The sequence below is a fragment of the Chaetura pelagica genome, unplaced genomic scaffold (assembly GCF_000747805.2).
Source record: "Chaetura pelagica isolate M959 unplaced genomic scaffold, ChaPel_1.0 scaffold377, whole genome shotgun sequence".
NCBI lineage: Eukaryota > Metazoa > Chordata > Aves > Apodiformes > Apodidae > Chaetura > Chaetura pelagica.
The window spans coordinates 1129086-1151209 of NW_009953908.1; the positions used below are offsets into that span (position 1 = coordinate 1129086).

The window sequence follows — 22124 nt, forward strand, 5'->3', positions numbered from 1 at the left end:
CTCTCACAGAAAGCAATACAGGCAGGATGTCAAATTCAGTGTCTCTTCCTAGTCTTAATATACTAGAGCAACAAAACCTCCAGCAACTCTTCTTCATTACAGAAGGCTGCAAATTTTGCAGAGGTCCTGGTCATCACCACTCACTAACTACTAGAAACTCACTTGTCACTTTTCTCAAATTGAAGTGTTTATGATTTTTGTTATTTAATAAGCACTTTTACTCACATGCCACTGTACTAGTACACTCCAATTTCCATTTAAGATGGGTACCTCATTCTCACAGTCATATGCTTGGATCCCATATTAAAAGCACACACATCTTAACCCTCACCGCAGTGCAACTCCTTCACTCTTTCTTTGCCACTGTTGTAACAGACACCAGTAGGCAAACACAAGTACATTGACAGAAATACTAGATGTGCACCATCTCCCCCTTTAAGTCATCCTTAGATCCTGCCAATAATACCTGTACTCTTCTACATTCTAGTATTTTATAAAACTTGGTATCTTCTTTCTGGTTTTAAACCTTCTCTCAATGCAACATGCTAACCAGTTTCCATACCTTAACTCGTAGCTCCTTCATAGGAGGAGGTAGCAAAAGACCTCTAATCTGAGTTACTATAGGACCTTCTACCCCAGGAACAATAATGGTGTCTCCTTCTTTCAGACGTCCATTAATCAAAATAACATCTATGGTAGTGCCCATGCCTGGCAGTGCTTTAACCTGAAAGGGAAAAGGAAAAAGTTACTCCCTGTTTAAGCACTTCAAACACACCCTTTTTTTACCAGGAAAAAGGGGACAGGTAAGGGAGAAATGTGTACATTAATGTAAGAGAACAGCTGCTGAATTACCTCCATGACTTGAGCTCTCAGCTCCTGACATTCAGCCAGTCTCTTGGTCAGCATAGTTTGTGTTAGCTCAACAAGAAGAGCTATCAGACTTCCCATACCATCCCCTGTGTGAGCAGAGGTTGGTACAAGAGAAACAAAAGTGCGGGGATCCTTATTCTCATAAAACAAGGCAGCATTCAAGCCCTGGAATCAGGATTCACAGTTACATAAAGAAAAATATATATACACATCAGTAACAGCAACATTAAACCCCAATTACTACTGCACATTTTAAATCCCTTTTAAGAAAAATAAAACATCCTTACTGACAGTGAGCTATGGAACATGAAGCCTCAACACACATTTAGAAGCAGTACAGGATAACTCTCCAAAGCCAATTACCACATCTAACTTCTAGACAGCTTTGTATGTTGCCAACAGAAGTTCCCAGAATTTATGTGATTCATGCTCAGCCAGAGTCCAAGGGAACAAGAGACAGATGAGATTCTCTCAGGCGATTCCCAAAGAAAGAAAGAATAGGGACAGAAAACTTAATTTGCTATTCACGACTCTGTTGACCAAACAGCAATTAGCTGCCACTTTTTTCTAAACTAGTACTCTAAGGACAAAGCAGTTAAAAGAGATTTATTTACAAACAACAAAGTCTGGCTTATGAGAGGCAAACACCCATGTGTCAGAAGAGGTGCAACAGTCTTCTTGGTATTCAAAGTTGGTTTGTGGAAAAAAAAACAAAACAGAACCATTCACACATACAAGCCACACCACCCCCCCACCAGTTTTACTATCACTTCTGTTCACCAAAGAACCTTGCATGCTCCAGCCTACCTGCTTTGCAAATTCCACAATGATGGCTTTTGCACGCTCTTCAAATTCATCTTTTGTATTCTTTTTCTGCTTCTTTAGGGTGACAGCTACATCTGTATCTGGACTTTTTTTCCAGTCGTATAACCTATCAATCTTGAAAATACAGTAGTATGTCATCTTATGCAGCTTATTAAAAGGCATCTTCGTGCTTATGCTACGTCATCTTTGAGTAACACCTTACCAGCCAACATAGCTAGCCATCTATTTGCTCCAATGATCAAATTAAATATTTTTATTTGCTTTAGGTGCTATATTTATCTCTGCTTATGTATTTACCAAATGATGGACAGTATTCCATGATAGCAATATTACTTCAGGTTTAAAGATTCCAGCTGTAATAACCTAGGTTTATATGGGAAAGTTTGTATACACTTAATCAAGATTAAGGTGAAACATTCAGAAGAAAATGATCCATGTATAACTTCATGTGCACAAAAATTACAGGTTTGTTTAGATTTTTTTCCCCTGAAAACAGACTTAACTAGTTTTACAAAGAACTTTTAAAACTTGCTGGTGAGTTGGGACCCTCTCCCATGTTGCTACAGAGAAGTGATCACAAGGAGGTTGTTCAAGAGACAAATGCATACTTCAGAAATAATTCCCTAAGTAATTTTTCAGAGCAGGATTGACTTAGCCCAGGAAACTATAACATTTGCTCTACAAATCAAAACTTAGGAAATGGATTATAACCTGATGATAGAGCTATAACCTGAAATTCAAGAACCTTTGGCTATTTATCTCATGCTCACTGTAGACCCTCAACACTTTTCTATCTAATAGTGGGTTGTGTTTTTCTAAAAGAAGCTGTTTTCAGCAAGGAGACAAGTGGCCTCCTCAGTTCCAACTACCTTCAGTCTTAATGCTCATTTTTTGAAGTATACTGCAATTTTTTTACACCACACACAAATACTTTCTCTAAGTTCTCTGTCAGCATGTCAGATAGCATCCAAAATCATTGGACATGAGTAATTTCCATATTATAATTCACCTAAGTCATCACAAACAGCCAGTGTAATTTCTCATGCATAGGATTTCTAAAAACAAGGCTGAAAATAACTGACTTCATCATCTAATAGTGCAGAGCCTGAAGTACTTCTCACCAGTGATCAACTTATTAATGATTCATGAACTTCAAAGCCAGTTTGTCTTTAAGCCAAACAAGTATCAGTAGCTAAAATAAAGTAGGACTTTTAAAACTGAAAGACAAGCTCCGTGTTTATCAGAAAAAGCACACAAATCCATTTAAGCAAGTGCAAGAAAAAAAACCTGTAACTGCAGTACAACTTCCAGAAGCATGGCCCATATACTGAAGTTACAGGAGGTAAAGAAACTTATTAAGGACCTGAGAAGAACTGATACACTGCTCTGCAAAGCAGGGGTATCACAGAGAGAAAAAAAGCAAGAGAGGAGCCAAGAACCCCTGCTTCTGACTTCACACAAACAATTCAAATTCATGGAAGAAATCAGAAAAATGTCAGATGCCAAATACTGAAGTATACTCCAGTACTGCAAGTTTGCCAAGTACTGGCAAACACCAGAGTATAAAAACACACCATTAGAGTAAAAAGCTGTCTTACCTTGTTGAGAGCTACTATAAAAGGGCATTTCTTAGATTTCAACAGGTTTATTGATTCAATTGTCTGTGGCTCCAAACCATGCATGATGTCAACAACGAGTATAGCAATATCACAAAGTGAGCTTCCTCTATTTCTTAGATTACTGTGACATTAGAAGACGGGAAAAAAATAATCAGTCAAGTAGCAACAAAATTAAACACCAAATACGATCTCAAACTTAACATTAAACAACAAAAAGCTAATGCAGATCAATTATTTTTCCCCCAAAATGCAAATTATATTAAAAAATACTCAAGCTGCACTGTGTAAATTCCATTTAACAATATAAGCAAGTATATGAGTAAGTTTAGCAAAAAATACAAAACTATTACCAATAATTTAACTATTATTACAGATTTTTACAAGTTAATACATAATTTGTTTTTTTCTGAGCGAGAACTGAGGTTACAGGAAACACAGAACTGTAAAATCTGAACAAGACAGTTCATTATACAATACCACATAAACACCAAAATTATCAGGTATCTTTGATGCCAAAGATAATCTGGCCAGAAGATGAAAAGCTGTAAGTGGCATGATGAAAAGGAAGTGATCAGGACATTACCAAGTGCCCTAAAGACCCAGCATTTCAATGCTTGCAGAGGTTTATGTTTAAGAAGGTCAAATCAGAGTCTTCTATTTTTCTGCTTGGAGATTTCACCCCAGCACTTTCTCAGCAAGTACAGTTGTACACTCCATGTTTCAAAATTAAAAGCTGATTTAGTGTCTTGCCTGCATGACATGGGTGTTCCTAGAAAGCACACAATCTCTGCTAAGAATCAGCTGACTTGTGATATTGGAAGCTTCCATTCTTATGAACTGTTACCCTAACTGATATTATGGACTGGAGGCTAAGGCAGAAGTTTTAGTGTTTCATAGCAGAGTACTTCAGTGACCTGAAATTCTCACCTTTTCTTCTCCAGCTAGCTTCCTGCTTCCGTCTTTCCTCTTACACTAACTATTGAGAAAAAAGTCATTTACATGCTTTTTCAGATATTCATGGCTCAAATGGCATGAAGACAGAAAACAATTCAGATATAAAAGGCCAGCAATTACCCAGATATAAAATGCACTTGCAAAGTAAGCAAATCCACTTATTCCTCTACTTTGTATCTTTTTTACTTTTTTTTCCCTCCCCCAGAGTAAGAAGAAACACAAAGGATTAGGCAAAGACCTAACACTTTGTTAAAAATATTCCAGATGCTTTAGCCATCACTCCTGGGAAATACTATATTGTGATATTACCTGAAAGACTCATGTCCTGGAGTGTCGATTATCAGCATGCCTGGAATTTTTATGTTCTCTCTGTCAAACTAATATTTCAAGATATTAGCCATCTTGTAAAGATTACACAAGAGGAAAAAAAACCAACAAAACCAGTAACATAAGAACTGGCACCATTACTGACACCCTTCACATGGAAAATCCAGATATATATTTTAAGAAAGGCCAGCACCCTCCCTAAACCAAATCAGTTAGAGCTGACTTCAAGATAAAAAAATTATGCAGCACATTCCTCTTGTATAAAGTAGACATAAACTCAGCTGAAGTTTGTAAGACAAGGCAGCCTACAGAGGTAAAATTGCTCAGGCTAGTGAGATTTATCATCTTTGTCTTTATCATCCTCTCCACTGACTTTGCATTTTTAATAAATAGGATAAAATCTTAAAAAAAGCTATCACTACCAACGTTTTACAGTCAGCTGCTGTTGCAAACACAATAGGATACATTAGCCAAAAACCAGGAAAGCAGAGCAGTTGTTGTTTCTGTAGACAACAATATTCATCACCCAGGAATTGGCCCAATTTCAGCATATGCAGTAAAAAGGTAAGTTTTTAATGGAAAACATGCTCTGTAAGTTTCAAAAGTGGCAATTTACAATCAGAACACTGACAAATAAACAGCCTATGTAAATAAGCAGTACTGTCCAGAACAGAGCCATAATCGCATATTTTTCTGAAGAAGTGGCAATGCATTAACTGAAACCATATGTACTAACTAAAATAAAAATAAGAGAGCATCCCCTTTAAGGCTGCAGGAAGAGGAGGGAAAGGACAGGAATTAAACTATCAAACCAAATCTGACAGATGGGAAGAAATGCCTATCTGCCCCTGTTGGGAAAGTCTCAAGGCCTTAACCAGTTCACAATTAATATTTTTTACCACACAGCCTTTGAAGTGCTATAGCTTACATTTTTCACCATCTTCGTTTGCTCATTAATAGCTTCAAGGGGAACATTGGTGGCACCAATCTGCTGCGTGATTCCGCCGGCCTCGCTGTCCTGGACGTGCGTATGTCGGAGCTACAGGAAACAAAAGCAAAATAGACATTTTTACAGCTAAAAAGTCACCTCTCGAACTCCAACTCTACTTTCAATTTAAAAAATCCATATGCACATATAAGATGCACAGGCAGTACCTTCACATTCCACATCTTACCTTATCTAAAATTTTGGTCTTGCCTGTATCTACATGTCCCAGGACACAAATAACTGGTGCTCGAAGCTTCTCGGTGTTCATATTTTTGCTGTTTTCAGCTCGTCTCTTCTATATAAAAGACACATAAAAATTGGTAATTACAAACCCAAAACCACAGCTCTCCTCTTGACTTGATTATATACATACATAAAACAGTTAACTGTGGAACTTAAGAAGTTTTCCAGGCAAATCAAGGTCTGTCACCCCTCTGTCCCCCAGATCAAATTTTTACAAGAGTTAAGTTTGTACTGCATACAGCTCTGGAGCCCTCAACACAGGAAAGACATGGAGCTGTTGGAGGGTCCAGAGAAGTGCCAAGATGATCTGAGGGCTGCAGCCCCTCTACCATAGTAAACAGACTGAGAGAGTTGGGGCTGTTTAGCCTGGAGAAGGCTCCATGGATACCTTATAACAGCCATCCAGTACCTGAAGGGGCTACAGAAAAGCTGGGGAGGAGCTTTTCACCAGAGAGGGCAGTGATAGGATGAGGGGTAATGGCTTTAAACTAAAAGAGGGTAGATTTGGGTTAGATATTAGAAAGAAATTCTTCACCATGAGGGTAGTAAGATGCTGGAGCAGGTTGCCCAGGGAGGCTGTTGATGCCCTCTCCTTGGAGGTGTTTAAGGCCAGGTTGGATGAGGCTTGTGCAGCCTGGTGGAGTGTGAGGTGTTCCTGCTCATAGCAGGGAGGTTGGAACCTGGTGATCTTTAAGGTCCCTTCCAACCTTAACCATTTTATGATTCTAAGTTGGTTTTTTTTTGGTTTTGGTTACATTTTAGTAGGCTATCCACTAACTTGTGTCTTTGTAGATGGTGAATTCTAAAGAAGCATTCTGATGACATTAGCAGTCACAAAAACGTTTAGAAAGGTATCTTAAAACTCTGAAAGATCTATCTGTATTGTCTTTCTCCAGGAAAGTAACAACACTGAAGTACACATTCTTTGTGATCAAGTTGCCTAAAATCAAATACTACAGCTTCAGGGAAAAACAGGTTGTGGGAAACTGTTCTTTTCTTCCCCACATAAGTCTTTTTTTCTTAATTGACCCAACTCTGTACCTGCCTAAATACTAGTCATGACACAGCCATCATTTTGGCAAATATGGTTAAAAGGCCTTTCAATTAACTGAAGATTAAAGTAGCTTCTTGTACAATACAGGAGTCCAGCTGCTCAAATGAAGCTGTGTATCTTTATACCTCAATTCTCCGTTTGGCTTTGTCATAAGCGCGCTCCTCCTTAGTGCGGTCGTCATCCGAGTCGTACTCGGAATCAGAGCTAATTTCTTTGCTGAGCTTTTTTTCCATAGATTGTTTTCCAATAGCTTGGGAGTCTGCCTCCTTCTCATCTGAAGTCTTTCCATCCTCATCATCACTCCCTTCACTGTCTTCAGATTCTTCACTCTCTTCTTCTTCTTCCTCCTCTTCATCTTCTTCCTCCTCCTCCTCCTCATCCACTTCATTTTGTTCTTTGACTTCGATGTGCACAGGTTTGCTTTCTGTCCAAAAAAAAAATAAAAAGCAAATATAAAATAAAAATTCTCTATTAAATTCACACTTGTTAAGTAGGGGGCAAGAAAAAAAAAGACTACTATAGAAGACTGAGTACTAAGAGTAGGTCCCTTTCAAGAAGGGCTCACCCAGATTACTTTTCAATTTTCAATATAAAAAAGTGTTTCACGTTTACAGCTGCTGATTTGTGTTCAGAATCTGTGCAAGTACAATCTGTTTGGGTGGGGGGAGGAATGATTATTATCAGCACACTTAAGCTTGATATAATTTGCAAATACTCAGATACGGTGACATTCTTTAAAGATGTTTGCACTGCATAAAGGAATAACTGCACTAACACCTTTAAACAGAAAACAAAAATAATCCAAATTCAACAAAAGAAAGATTCAGTGTGTTACTGATCAGAAGTACACATCGAAGCAAAAGTAACAATCAGTAGCAATGGTCTCTTCATCTTTAAAAATCTCATCTTAAGATTTTCTTAGACTGTGCAGAGAAGATTAATATTTTTAGAGCAATTTCTCAGTGAACAAACAAAAAGAACTATCAAAAAGTAATTTTCTTTCTTCGAAAGCTTCCCATTTATCATACTTGCAAAATCATAAGAAACAAGCTAATGAACACTTTAGAGCCCTGCATTCACTTCCTTACAGAGCTGCTAGGAAGCTCCCTGCTCTTAAAGAATAGTTATGTTTCCTTACTATGCTGAAAGTCCATCAGCTTAGTAAAACACTAAGTCTAGCTCCCAGGAAGGCTCATTTTCTGCATCACATGAACAGATCCTTCAAATCCAAGCAGCGCCAAGTGGGCTATGACAGTATTCCCAGGACAGTGGCAACAGACTAAAACAGATTTCAAGGAAGTGAGCAGCAGCCTTTAGTGCTCAGGTAGATCAGTCCAGCACCACTGGAACACACACTTCTACTGAAATAAGATCCATAGTGCTGTACTTATTTGCATATAAAGCATTATCCTGGAAAACACAGGTGCTGGAAGTACAGGGCTGAGCAAGTCAAATAATAATCAACACTCTTTGATCTTGAGAAGTAATTAAGGCACATCATGGAAGCACTAAGAAAATTCATCAACTCCTGTGCAGGAAGACTCACAGCAATATGGCTTTCTCCATCACTGGACAAAAACACCCAAGAAGTTACCCCTGCACTCTTGTGCAGATCTAACCTCCCCATGTTAGACAAAGCATGGGCTTTGGCATATCCACATGGGAATGTGTGTTTCCTGGCAATTCCTCCCTGTCTTCTGCACCTCCCTCTCAAAGAAGCAGATGAGCTTATTTGAGCTTAACAATGTGTGCACACCAACCTTTGCACCATCTTAGTCCTCCACTTCAAGAACTTGTCTCAAAGGTACTCTCCTAGTTGTTGCCAGATTTGTCTAGTAAAACTGTTACGGCTTTGGAACGGCAAGTAAAGAAATACAGTACCAGGTAAAAGGTCTTTCTAAACTCTCAGTAGTGGTGTAAACACATATTAAGAGGAAAGGATTTTTACTTCTATAAAACGAACAAAAAAATCCAACTGCACATACGTATATTTCCAAAGGGTCTTCACGAGAATTATTTGCACAACTTCTGAAAGCTCTGCCTTTGAGAAAGGGATCTCGCATCTACTTCATATCACACTTGCTCACAATTTATCTAATGGAGCAGGAGGAGAATCTAAATACAAGACTGTTTTCTACCAAAACAAAAGACTTGGCTCAAAGAAACCTCTTAATCAGAAAAATCACCCATTTGGTATTTACAGGCTCACCTTTCTCTTCATCTTCATCACTAACCATAGCTTCCCAGTCATCCAAACCCGCATCTTCTGTTTCCTCCTCTTCCTCCTTTTCTTCTGAAATTAAGAAATCCAGTATTAAAGGAAAAAGAAACAGCCCAGTAACATCTTTAGATGCCCCTTCCCTTGACGTACTGACAACTTACAAGTTTGCTGCTACCAGTATTCTATTAAATTATCTCCATGTTGCCTAAACAGAAAAAGCTGCATGCTGCCAAAATGATCTTCAGTTCTCTCAACAAAATCTTATGCTGCTAGCATAATTGCCTAGCAAAATGTATTTTTGGAAGACAGCTAAACTACTCATCTAGTTCATGTCTGCATACCACACAAGTGCCTGCATGAATGCCTGCCACACAAACCTCTACTGTGAGCATGTTCCTCGAAAGGAGCTGCCCAATTAACATGTGTAGTTAGCCATGTGTAACAAAGTGACAGAGAAACAAGAAAAAAAGTTGGGTTACATTTTTATTTTTTAATTAGTGGGAAAATAACAAATTATCTATAAAAAGTGCAATTTGAGGACTACAGGTGCCTCAACATAACTATACCATGGACTCCAGAAGCATAAAATACATTAATTCCAGGAGGAATTCAGTCAGATTTAATATTAAGAGACTTCAGCTCTTAATAACAGAGAAATGGAAAATTTAAACTCTTAACCCTACCAAAAGAGACATTAAACAACATATAATGTTACAGGACATTCAGTGTAATGAAGTTTCAGCTATTTGAAATCAAGTTTACACTCCAGACTACCAGAATATTAACTGGGAATTAGTGTTCTGCCAGTGAACCCTTCTCTTTTTTGGCAATGAAATTGCTCCTCCAAGAGATAAACAAAGGTAGAATTAGAGTACACATTCAGATTTGTTTTAGAAAAACTGGAAAATTTGTCAGTATTTATCTGACTTAAGAATAAGGGTAAAAATTGAAACAGTCTCCCTGCTGAGGAAGAAGTCCAGAACAATGTGATTTTGCCTAAACAAGTAGTGCACATAGGCAAAAAATAAGGGCAACAATCACTTGCTATGCTGATACTCAGTTTCACAAGCTAACCCATATGGATCCACTGAATTCACCACTTATGAAAGCAGAACATTGGAACCAAGAACACAACCACTGTGAATATTGCAGTATCAATACCAGAAGCAGCTTATTTCCTCCTAACCACTGGCAAAACAGCCTATTAGAAAGCAAATGAAACGTCAAGGGAGCTAGTCATAAGGCAATCAATGGGCTTATTTAAGACAGTTTTGCCTAAGCCAATTGAACACTGGAGGTCAACCAGAAAAAGGGACCCTTACAGTCACATTTTGAAGATGCATAACTTTTTATTCCACAAAATTTCATCAGTTGTTGCCTTAGGAAAAGAAAAAGGCAGCAGCTACCTCAAGAAAAGATGGCTGCTCGACCCCCATCCAACGCAGTGTGATCCCTACATCAGGCAGTACTGCCACACAGGCTTGTGCGTTTGAAGTTGCTTTGCATTACTACTAACCTGGCTCTACTGGAAGAGGAGTCTCTTCTTTTACTGGTGTTTCCAGTTCTACAGCATCTTCAGCCAGAGAAGTTACCTCCACGCTTTCTGAAATTGCAAGAAAGCAAATTAGTTGCTACAGTCTTCCAAAGTGCAAACCAACCTAAGACATACAGCTTAACATTAAAGTTCCATTTTAAAGTTGTGCTGCTACAAGTAAGCAAAATCTGAATTTTTTAATACCAAATTAAGAGCTCCAACTTACTGAGCTAAACCAAAGTTAGAGCATGTAGCTTATTGGAAAAACATTTGGCTTCCTAAGCAGTTCAACAGCTTGATGTGATAGGTCAGTTATTGGCCACGAGGATTACGATTGCTTTTGAACATTAAAAAAAAACCTTTTCTTTAAGATACAAGAAAAAATTAAGTAATACTAATGAACTACCCATTCTTACTCTACTGCTCCACATAAAAAAACAGGTCACTGATAAAACTCAGACAAGCACCATTCTGAATTCTTTACACACAATGCTTCTTATATGGTAAGCAGCCACGTAAGTTTCTTGTCAAACATAGAAAAAGCACACCTAAATAACCAGGCAACTGATGCAAGAAGTTTTGATTTGTTTGAACTAAGAAATACTCCTCAGAAGAGTTTCACTAATAACACCCCATAGGAAAACCACAAAGCACAAAAGTCAGAAATTGACACATTCATTCACTATATGTCTATCTAGCTAGTGCAATAAATTCTAAGTTTTCAAAAATGCAAACTCTCTGAACTACTCATGCGTTTCCAACCTGGGATATCAACTTAGATTTAATTACAAGTCATTATTATTTACACTACATTGTATTTAACCTACGCAAATAATTCAAGCTCACATTCTTAAAGGGCCTTTACATTCTGTACAACTACAACACACAAATTCTAAAGAAAATACCCAGGTTAGAGAAAAAAAAAAAGTCAAGTAGATTGCAAAACAAAGGATTAAGTTAGCAGTCTTTAAAATATCATTAGGATCTTAATGCATCAGCACTTGCACATGGGGGCAGGGGTGTCAAAAGAACCTCACAGGCACAATGAAGTGCAATTAGTTTAGGAACAGCTGATTTATTTCAAAAACACTTCCGGAAATGTGACTAATCTATTAGGTATCCCTATAATGCAAGCCACACCTTCTTTATTTTCTGGCTGCTGTGGCTTCTTTTTCTTTTTATCTTCATATATTGGCCTTTTCTTTGGCACAGAGTCTTTGGATGGCACTTCAACACCTGCAAGAAAAAAATTATCAAGAAATAACAGGTGATTAATTACTAAACATAAACTTGGTTTTAAATGAGAACAGGTCTTCCAGAATTGCAAGGTGGAAGAAGGAAGAGTGGAAAGTAAGCTGTCTGATTTTCAAAAGCTGCAAAGCTCGAGCAAAATATAATTATTCAGATAGTCTAAGTGCTCTCAGAAATAATTTAGATCACTAATTTGGATAAACAAATTTATCTGATCCTAACACTCCAGGGTTTAAAGCTATCCCGTACTGACACTGGATTTCATTAACACATATACCTCGAGTTTAACAAGTATATGTCAATCTAAAGTCTGTTATGCTAAAACTCACTTAAAACTAGCCTGCCAATCATCCTAGTTTGTGACAATCAGGAGCAGTTGAGAGGGACAGCTCTCAAAAGCTTAAGGTTGTTCAGTAGATAGTATTTTCCTTTTTGTTCAATGTTGGCTATTTTTGTTGGTGTTCTTTTTTTTTTTTTTTCCAAAAACATAGATGGTTTTAGATATTAAAATAATGCCAGGTTCATCTTTACCTCAGTAAAGAAACAGCACTGTAACATTGTAAGGGATTCTATTAAAAACAGAAGTTTGGTGCAGACAAATCAGTGATTTAATTACTCTTCACCCTCTGAAACACTCAAAATTCCTTCAGGTACTGTGTGATTTAGTGTAGATTTGACAAAAATGCTACTATGGCAGCACACAAATAGGATTCTAATAACTACAGCAACAACTGAAGAGAAATGGCCTTTGTGTACATTTAAGCCTTTACATATGCTTAAGAGCTCTGAACATTTTACTAGCTACAGACCCTTATATATCCACCTACCAGCAAAATGTCAGATAGTGCTCTCTACAAATACAAATAAGATACTCAACAGTCAGGAATTAGATTTATTTCCTTAACCACAAACAAGCTATCAGGAACAAATGAGGACATGGACTTACAATACAGCAGATACATTTCCTTCACTGCCAATGGAAAGAGATTATATTTGATAGAAAAGTAGGAAAGCTACTATACCACCTTTATCCAAAGCAAATGCAACAGGATAATACACTGTTCCTATGGACTAGCTAACTCTAGGCAAAACAACACACTTAAGTGAGCACACTAATTAATTCAAGACGATCTAGATCACTGGTCTTACAAGACCTGCAGCACAGCCCATCTCCTTTCCTGGCCTTTCAACTAAGCAATGGAAATGAGCGATTTTTCTTGAGTCCCATAGCTAACATCTGTAAGTCACAAGTGGAATGTATTAAAAAGCTAGGTATCTAAAGTGTAAGATGAAAATACACAGACATCTAAAGCTACTTAAAAAAATAAAGGGGGAGAGCCACACAACACTGCCTTCCTTGACAACAGAGAAGCTTTATGTGGAAGAATTACTCAGTATTTGCCCTCCAAGCTCCAGGTAGAAAAAACAGAACAGTAAGGAGTATAAAATTTTATATTTTTTAAAAAATATATTATTTTAAACTTTACTGCTTACCCTGAGCTTGGAGTAGTTTAAGAGTAGCCTCCGCTCTGGCTCTGGCTTCTCGTTGCGCTTTTGTTAAAAGCTTTCCCTCCTTCTTCAAACGCTCCTTCCTCTCTTTTTCCTTCTGTTTCTTCCTCTCTTTCCTCTCTTGCTCTAATCGTTCCTAGAAAAAGGTTAAAATTAATGCAGAAATGTGAAAGCATGCTTTACACAAGAGCAGGCCAAGTAAATTCTATTGATGAGAAACATATTAGGGATTGACCCACCAACCCTCTCCCTTACTCTACCCTCAGAGGAAGATAAGCAGTACCTCCTCCTTGCGCTTCGCCTCTAGTTCCTCCAGTCGTCTTATGCGTTCTTCTTCCTCTCTTTTTGCCCTTTCCTCCTCCTCTTTCATTTTAGCCAGGGCTTCTTGCATAGCTTTAACCGTAGCTTTACTGGGACCCTTCTTCTTCTCTTTCTCTTTTTCTTCCTTCTCACCTTTCTTCTTTTTCTTGTCTTTTTTCTTTTTGTCCCCGTCATTGTCATCAGCTACAGAAAGAAGACGCATACATTTAAGGACCTCTGAAATTTTTGAAGATACTCTAAATAAAATACGTGTTTCAAATATGATCAATAACACCAAACGAGGAACATTTTGACTGCCTACTATATAGGCACTTCACAATGAAAAAAATAAAACTCTCTCTTAAGTTACAAAGTCAGGGCCTGAGGTCTTAAAGTAACAGAATAACCAGGAAGTGAAAAAGTATTTTTACAACACAAAACTGTAGGAATACACTGTAATGAGAATTTGCCATCTGGCATTTGTTTTCCCAGGTACCTGAACAAACAACAGGCCAGAAAAACAGCCACACGTGAGCCAACACAAAGAGGCAGACAAGGCTACCAAATGTCTAATATTCCCAATTGAGAACAAAGCAACAAATCATCTCACTGTCTGCCAACTCTCTGGCCTTCTTATAAAAGCTAGTGTTTAAATTACAGTTTTAGAAACCATGTTACAAACCCTCTGTTCCTGCAGGAGTCTCTTTTTCCCCAAGGGTTGCCATGACTTCAGGAGAAGCCTTCTCTTCAGATTTTTTCTGAGCTTCCTTTGGCTTTGCTGGTTCTTTACCACCTTCCAATTCTTCCTTCTCTTTCTGTTTCCTAAGTTTGGCTTTTTCTTCCTCACGTTTTTTCCTTTCACGTTCCTTTTTTTCTGCCTTCTTCTGAGCCACAGTTTTTACTTTGAATGAAGGTTCCTCTTCATCATCCCCACTTTCAGCAGCAGGAGCAGCCTTTATTTTTTGGTTTTTCTTTTGTCCTTTTCTAGACTGGGAGACCTCATCTGATTCATCACCACTCTCACCTGTAGACAGCACCCCTGCACGCTCTTTGCTTTTCTTAACATTAGTTTCATCTTCTTCTGACAGATCATGCTTTTTGTTTGACTTCTGAGTTTTCCCTTTGCTTTTCTTAAGCTGTGTCTCATTATCATCATCATCACTGCCAGAAAGCATGTCTTGTTTTGCCTTCTGAGGTTTTTTAGATTTTTTGTCTTTATCTTCCACTTCCTCACTGTCATAGTCATTTTCCAGATTGGCTTTTTTATTCTTTCCTTTCCTTTTCTTATCTTGTTTTGATAAGCTTTCTTCATTGTCATTTTCAACCTGGTAATTAAATAATCAGCCATGAAAAATCACTTGCTATTGTGGCTAAGAAATAGCATTGACAGATGGCAAGAAAAACTTCTCTTATTGAAGACAAAGTTTGAAAGCAATAACTATTCTTGCTGAGTTTACTACACCTCAGCTCACAATCAGAATTTATTCCCATCGGCTTTGAATAATTATCAGCAGAAAGACATGGCTCCTGTTAAAATCTTTCACAATTCACTCTACTGCAAAAATATTATCAAGTATATCTAAAAGCACATGCTGACTGCATGTTTCCCATAGGATCTTCAACTACACTGCAATACTAGAAATTTTCTGGGACAAAAGTATTTCATATTGCAACTATTTCCTATTAAACAGCCTCCATCCCTCTCAGTGTTCACCTTTCCTGTAGAAGGTTCTCTGTCAACTTTCCCTCCTTGTGCCTCTATTGACAGTTCTTCCAGTTCCTTCAGGATATCATCTTCACTAAAAGAAGAGAGAAGTTATGGTCCTTAAGTAACAAGAGTTTTTGTATAATAAAGTAAGACAGACATAAAAAAACCCAAACTCACTCAAAATCCTGTTTCTTCTTCTCTTTTTTCTTTTTGCCTTTGGATTTCTGAGGCTCTTGCTCCTTTGCAGCTCCTGCACCTTCTATCTCAGCAGCAAGGGCATCAATATCAATATCATCTTTTGCACTAAAACGCAAAAGGAAAGCAGGGTTATCAAGAGTTAAAACGTTAAGTTTACATAAGTAGAAGCCATCTGCTTAAAACAAAAGCTTCAAAATGCAAAATCAATCACAAAAAGCAATGCAGAGGCAAAAATCACATTTAATAAACCGTTATGCACTTTTACCTTATTCCACCACATAGGATGAAACAGAAAAACCTTCATGCATGTCAACTGCTTGAAGGGAGGTGGAAGCGTAAAACATGTTCAGTTCTTGCAACACTGACTTTAAAGGTTTAGATGTTAGAGTTGATAAAGCTTATTGGAAAAATGCAACTAGACTGTTTCACCTTGTTCCTTTGAAAGATAGATTTTCACCCTTCAAATCCCAGTGTCACTGCTAGAAAAGCAGCTGCCACAATGAAAGTGTAAAAATGAAGTACAAATAGAAGAAATCTTATTAGAATTTCCTGATTACTAAGTTGCAAGAAGTACCCACCCGCTCATTTAAACACCCACTAGCAAACAAAAAAGGCTACTATATTTTTATTTAACAAATAAGTGGAAGTTCTTCACAGCTTCCAACTTAATAACAGTTGCCCATGTTTTGCCATCAAACCGAAAAGTTTTACTCTTATCTTTCAAGAAAAGAAGTCACACAGAGGAATGCACTTTAGCCTCGATCCAGACTCTAAATCAGATCATAAAAATAACCAATGCAGTTGGAAAGCAGTAATTTCCTCCCCTTGCCTTAGTATTCTCTCTCATGCCTAGAGAAAGCCAAAAGAAGTTTCACCATACATCTTAGATATATGCAAGTTTCCCTTTCAAAAGGGTTTTCTTGCTACAAACTAAGCAGAAGTTGTTTTTTTCCTATCCTTTGTCAATAATTGTAATGCAGATGCACTTTTTCCTTGACTCAAACCTCAAGAATTGAGTCAAGCCTAGTGACCAGAGGTTCTTCCAGCTAATCACACTTACACTGCAGTTTTAAGAAAGGAGATTTACCTATTCCCTGCTTCACACTTAGAACATTAGTACTCCAACCAAAACTGATCTATTAAAGGAGTAAATACTAGGATGCTACTTTGATCACAGCTTGCAGTATTAAAAACCATTTAATCAATATGCTATTAACATCTCATCTAACTCCCTCAGAATACATGGGCAGAAAACTGTTCTTTGTTTCACAATTTCACTTTCTCAATTATTACCACTCACTTAGGACAAATTAGCCAAAGGCTGACCCACCAAGTACCTGAGTCTATATCCAGAAAACAAGGGAAATAAATTTCTTCCAAATTTGAGACCTCTAAGAGATCAGCCAGGTCTAAACTACCAGAGCTTCAGCCAATTTAGAAACCCAGAAATTGAATACTAGTAAAGAAAACCGAGTACTTCATTATTCCTTTAAAGACTGAAATTCAGTAAGTCTAAACTGTATTCCCTTTGCAAAAGGAGAGGGCTGAGAGAATAATTTTACAAGTTTAAGTGAATGTTGAAATTCAGAAGCCCATTTGTCCTGGTTTGAGCCAGGATTAAGTCAATTTTCCTTTTACCGATTTTTTTTCCTTCAGTAAGCTTTATTTTAACTAGTAGCAGAGCGTTCCAACTAAGACTGATAACAGTGGAATGTTTTTCTAAATGCTGGGACTCCAAGGTCCCCCCTTTACTCTGCCGGCTCAGACACTGCCGGGAAATCTGTGACCCCCCCCCATAGGAGGCTGAGTTAGACAGACAGCAAAACTGGCCAGAGATGTTCCATTCCATATATCTACGTAAGCTCAGAGGAAGGTCAGAGATCACAGAAGACAACTTCCTTCCTGCTTCTTCTTCCCTTCTCTTCCATCCATGGCCAGCATCTGGGGAGGACTCTGTCCATCCATCACTGTTGATCCCCAGGCTCGAGCTCTCCTGACCCTCATCACTCCATGCTCTCTCCAGCAGTTCCGGGATTCTTCGGGACTGTTCCCAGCTCAGGAGAGTGCTGGGGGAGTTGCTGGGGGTGGGGGAAGGCGAGAGGCTTTTGCACATATCTGAACATATTTGTATATAATGGAGGGATTTTTCTTATATCATTAGTGTTTAAAGCTGTGTGTGTAGTTTAGTTTTGAATCCAGCCAAGCTTTCCCTGCATGGGTAGGAGGAGGGGATGGAGAGCATTGTTGCTGAACCTGAGTCAAATGGTGACATGGTTTTGTCCCAAATATTGGGCATGTCAAATATAGACAGTGTTTGGTAACTACAGTACAAGCAAACAATAATACACTTCCTTATTTTTGAAGGCCAAGGTTGATTTTTTGTATTTTAATATCTTAATTTTTCTTCTATATAATCTGAACAAACCAAAAAGAAAGCAGCACAATTAAGCACTTCACTGTACAGTATCTTTATTAACACAGATACTTTTAGTCAAGAGATAAAAAACATGCCTTAAATGTACCTAGTAGTGCTTCTTACGTGCTGACACGGTAAGTAATAAATTTTTCAAAGAAAGTAGTTAATACTTACTGCAAGATTTCTAAACCAATCCCCACCTCTCCCAAGAGGAAAGAATAAACTTTTTGGCCATTTCCACCTTAAGAACAGCTGACTTGATATTTCAGCAATTTTAAGAGCTGTTTTTATAAGCAGTTTAACTGGCTGTGCACCGGGAAAAGCGTAGACGGCTGAAATAAAAATGTCAACAATCATCTCTTGACCTAGAGTTACTGCCTGAGTACCAAGCTAATTACATCTAGGCCCACACACAGGCCCCCATGTTTCTTTTTGCTTTAACTGCAGCATATCCAGCTATTAAGCACACTTGCTTACCTCCTCCTACTCTAGGAGTTAATGAAGAAGACTGAGTCAAATCCAAGCTTGGAAGAGTCTGAAGAGACCCAAATATAAGCAAGCTCCATTACTACTTCTTCCACGGCTGCACTGCTTCCACTCCTACGTATCTTGAATATATGTTTGTACAGATACTGAAGAGCCAAGCCTTTAAACAGCTTATATTCTACATGGATATTCTGAAGGCTGACTTTTCAGATTGCAACTTTACAGAAAGTTACAACCAAACACAAATCACATTTTTATGCTACCAGTAAAAAGGATGCCTAGCGTACCTTCTGTTTTCTAGGATACAGACTTTAAGGGGGTGAGGGTTTATTTGCTTTTAAACAAACTCATGTCAACTGAACCTTGAATAATAAAATTTCTTTGTGGAAAAATCTCTCTAATCAAACACTGAAAAAACTAATTCACAGACATTAAGCTTTAACACCCATGAAAAAGAACATTTTGGGAATAATGATGTAGACTACTTAGCTGTCGCAATAGTGAAATATAGTTTGAGGCCCTTTCCAATCTCAGCTTCCACTGTCTGTGGTTTCCAAGAAATCTATACTGTCTACTACATTTCCATTTATTAAGAAGTGACATAACAGCCTTTAAACATTTGAGCCTTGATGAACTAACAAGTAAAATTAAAGCTGTGTGCACTTATATATACAGCAATACATATAGTTATAATTCTTCTCAAGAACTGTAAAGAAAGAATACAATAGGAAAACCAAGGAATTAAAATACTGTCTTCCATTACTAAAAGTTTATTCCCATACTGACCTTGAATTTCCTTACCTTTTGAAACTCTAATCATATTCCACTAGGATTTCATAATAAAAGAAAGTTGAAAAGAAGATTGAGAAGGCACCCTCACTCTCTTCCTGGGAGATTGTTATGTCATAAGGAACCCGGTACACTTGGAGAGCTTTTCTATCAGCATTCAAAGCTACACCTAGGAACACTTTTTCCTCTGAACTTTTTTAATCAGTCACCAAAAACGTTTTAGAAACCTGAAGAGCGCCTGATACAAGAACCTGAAAGCATCAGTACGCTCAAACAGTTCTCAATTCTGAACTCAAAGTGCTTCCACACGAAGACTTCACATAGAGACTTCAGAGCCTCATCGCTTTAGGCCATTTAAGTTCATGATGCTTTGAACTCAAAGGAGACTTGCTGTTTATCAGGTTCACATACGAAGGTAGCCCCATGCTTCCCCTGCTCAAGCAGCTCAAGGAGGTCTGGAAAGCATAAAACTGAAAACAAGGTGCTACTGCACCGCCGAGAAGTTATTTCACTGATTTTCTTTTGTCTCAGTTTCAGAAGTGAAGCCCAAGTCACTTTTCTTATTCACATACTTTTAACTCCAGCCTCTACATTTGCTGCCAGATATGAAAAGTATGCTGATTTTGCTAAAACAGCATTTCAATGCAGTAAACTAGTGAAAGTTAAGTGTGTGCTCTTCACTCAAACCTAAAAATGTCACTTTCAAAACACTAAAGGTTTTAGACATTCCTCAGTGGAGGTCTGTGCCTAACACAGGGCAAAACTGTGGAAGACGACACAGCAGTCAGGCTAATCAGAGGAAATGGAAGCAATGAATAAAAAGTATGCAGATAACCATATTTCAGATACCAAGGAAAATTATCTTTAAAATTATATAACTGTTTTTTTTTTTAAAAGTGCTCTACGTTTCCCCTATGCAATTTCATTCCCTTCTGCCATCTAAGCAAGATTACATACATACTTCATACTGAAAAATATTGACCCTACTGCCCTAGAAATTAGATTAAAACATAACTTGTTGCTCAAAAGGATTCAAGTACAAGTTGTCTGCATAGACTACTGAAAATCTTCATTACATAGGGAAAGCCACTTATGACCAGATGCCTGAGTACGCACTGGGTCACTAGCTAAACTTTGTGCTAGCACACCACTCTGTACCAAACCAGGTTCAAATATACCCAGATCATCCCAAGTAAGTGTTTGGAGATTTCTAAGACAGGCATGGTCAACAAAGGAAATTCAACATCATCTCTCATGCAATCAAAGCATCAAATCAGGCCAGTAACAGAAAGCGAGGCTCCAAACACAACTGAAGCTACTTCTACTACATGTTAAGCAAAAAAAAAAGTGACAAGTAAAGCTAGAATCCCAAATCCTGTGTATAAGAGAAAGCGTGAAATGCTTTCAGTATGAAGATTAAAGCAGAGTTCAGAAATAATTAAGAGCTGTCACCTACCCCTGCTCAGTCAGATGTAAAAAGACAGCCAGTAGCTCCCCTATTTATAAGATCCCACATAGTTGCAAGCTATTGAGACAGAAAAGTGGAAAAATCCTGACTGACAGATGCACAGCCTGTAGAAAAAACATCAGTGTTTCTCTTGCTACTACAGTGAAGAAACAATATTTAAGAATAGAACCTCAGTAAAGAAAAACACAAACCACTCCCATAGTACATAGCATCTGCTGAAAAATTATTAAGCTGTTGGGCTTTTTTTTTTTTTTTTGGAGGGAGGTGGGGAGGCATTTTGGAACAAGTTATTTTTCTGATGCAATTGATGCAATGGCCTGCAACAGCCAGAACCCAGAAATTCACTGTGGAAGCCATAATGAGGACAGAGTTCACTCTAACACAAGCTGTGATTTACACATGTTCAAGCTTATTATTCCTAGTTTCCACATCCTATTATTTGCTTTAGTCTTTTTACAGGCATGCTCTGCCATTTTGCTTAAACACTTAAAATCCCAAGTTTCCTAGTTTCTAACACTTGGGTGCAATTAGCAAGATGCAAGTTTTACCATTTCTTTTGCTGTGTTAATTGGGGCACATCTCACCAGAGGCTGTCACGCTTCAAACTTAAAATTTTGGAATGAGATAAAAACCATCACAGTTCCTAACAAAGTATTTCACAACAGTTACAAGTACATTTTAATTATCTAGCACTTCCCTCTTACAGGGAAGGTTAACAAACTACTCTGAGTACTGGCACAGTTCAGCCTGGAGGAGACTGAGAGGAGACCTCATCACAGCTACTGCTTCCTCATTAGGGAAGGAGGAGGAGTAGGTGCTGACCTCTTCTCTCTGGTGACCAACAACAGGACCTGAGGGAATGGCAGGAAGATGTGCAGAGGGAGGTTTAGGTTGGATATTAGTAAGAGATTCTTCACCCAGAGGGTGGTGGAGCAGTGGAACAGGCTCCCCAAGGAAGCAGTAATGACACAGAATCTGACAGTATGCAAGAAACATTTGGATAACACCCTCAGGGACATGCTGTGAACTTTGTCCTGTTCTGGGGTGGGGGTTGGACTGGGCGATTCAGGCTGAGGAGGCAGTTTGAGCCACCATCCCTGGTGACATCTAAGACAAGAGACGTGGTGGCAAGGGACACGGTTTAGTGGTGGACGCTGCAGAGTTAGGGTAATGGTTGGACTCTATGATCTTGAAGGTCTTTTCCAACCAGAATGACACTGTGATACTGGGAATATATTAATCAGTAGAGATTTTCTCAGTGGGAAGCTTCCATTCTAAGGACAGATACTGCATGCAATATAAACTCTGTAACAAACACCTAGCCATATAAACTTTAAAGACTTCCTGGGCATCACCCCAGAAAA

At 38.2% G+C, this 22124-nt stretch overlaps 1 protein-coding gene across 1 annotated transcript in view; it reads right to left on the reverse strand.

Annotated features, from left to right (window-relative positions):
• Window positions 1-22124, reverse strand: part of EIF5B (eukaryotic translation initiation factor 5B) — a 40695-nt gene that overhangs the window by 7677 nt on the left and 10894 nt on the right. The window contains exons 2-17 of the mRNA XM_010001440.1: window positions 15581-15706; window positions 15410-15494; window positions 14378-15020; window positions 13679-13899; window positions 13381-13531; window positions 11776-11871; window positions 10618-10704; window positions 9090-9179; window positions 7006-7304; window positions 5771-5878; window positions 5524-5634; window positions 4578-4645; window positions 3294-3435; window positions 1678-1809; window positions 853-1035; window positions 563-724 (exon numbers count right to left, since the gene is read on the reverse strand). Coding sequence (XP_009999742.1) covers window positions 563-724; window positions 853-1035; window positions 1678-1809; window positions 3294-3435; window positions 4578-4645; window positions 5524-5634; window positions 5771-5878; window positions 7006-7304; window positions 9090-9179; window positions 10618-10704; window positions 11776-11871; window positions 13381-13531; window positions 13679-13899; window positions 14378-15020; window positions 15410-15494; window positions 15581-15706 — 2704 coding nt within the window. The remainder of the gene's footprint in view (window positions 1-562; window positions 725-852; window positions 1036-1677; window positions 1810-3293; window positions 3436-4577; window positions 4646-5523; window positions 5635-5770; window positions 5879-7005; window positions 7305-9089; window positions 9180-10617; window positions 10705-11775; window positions 11872-13380; window positions 13532-13678; window positions 13900-14377; window positions 15021-15409; window positions 15495-15580; window positions 15707-22124) is intronic.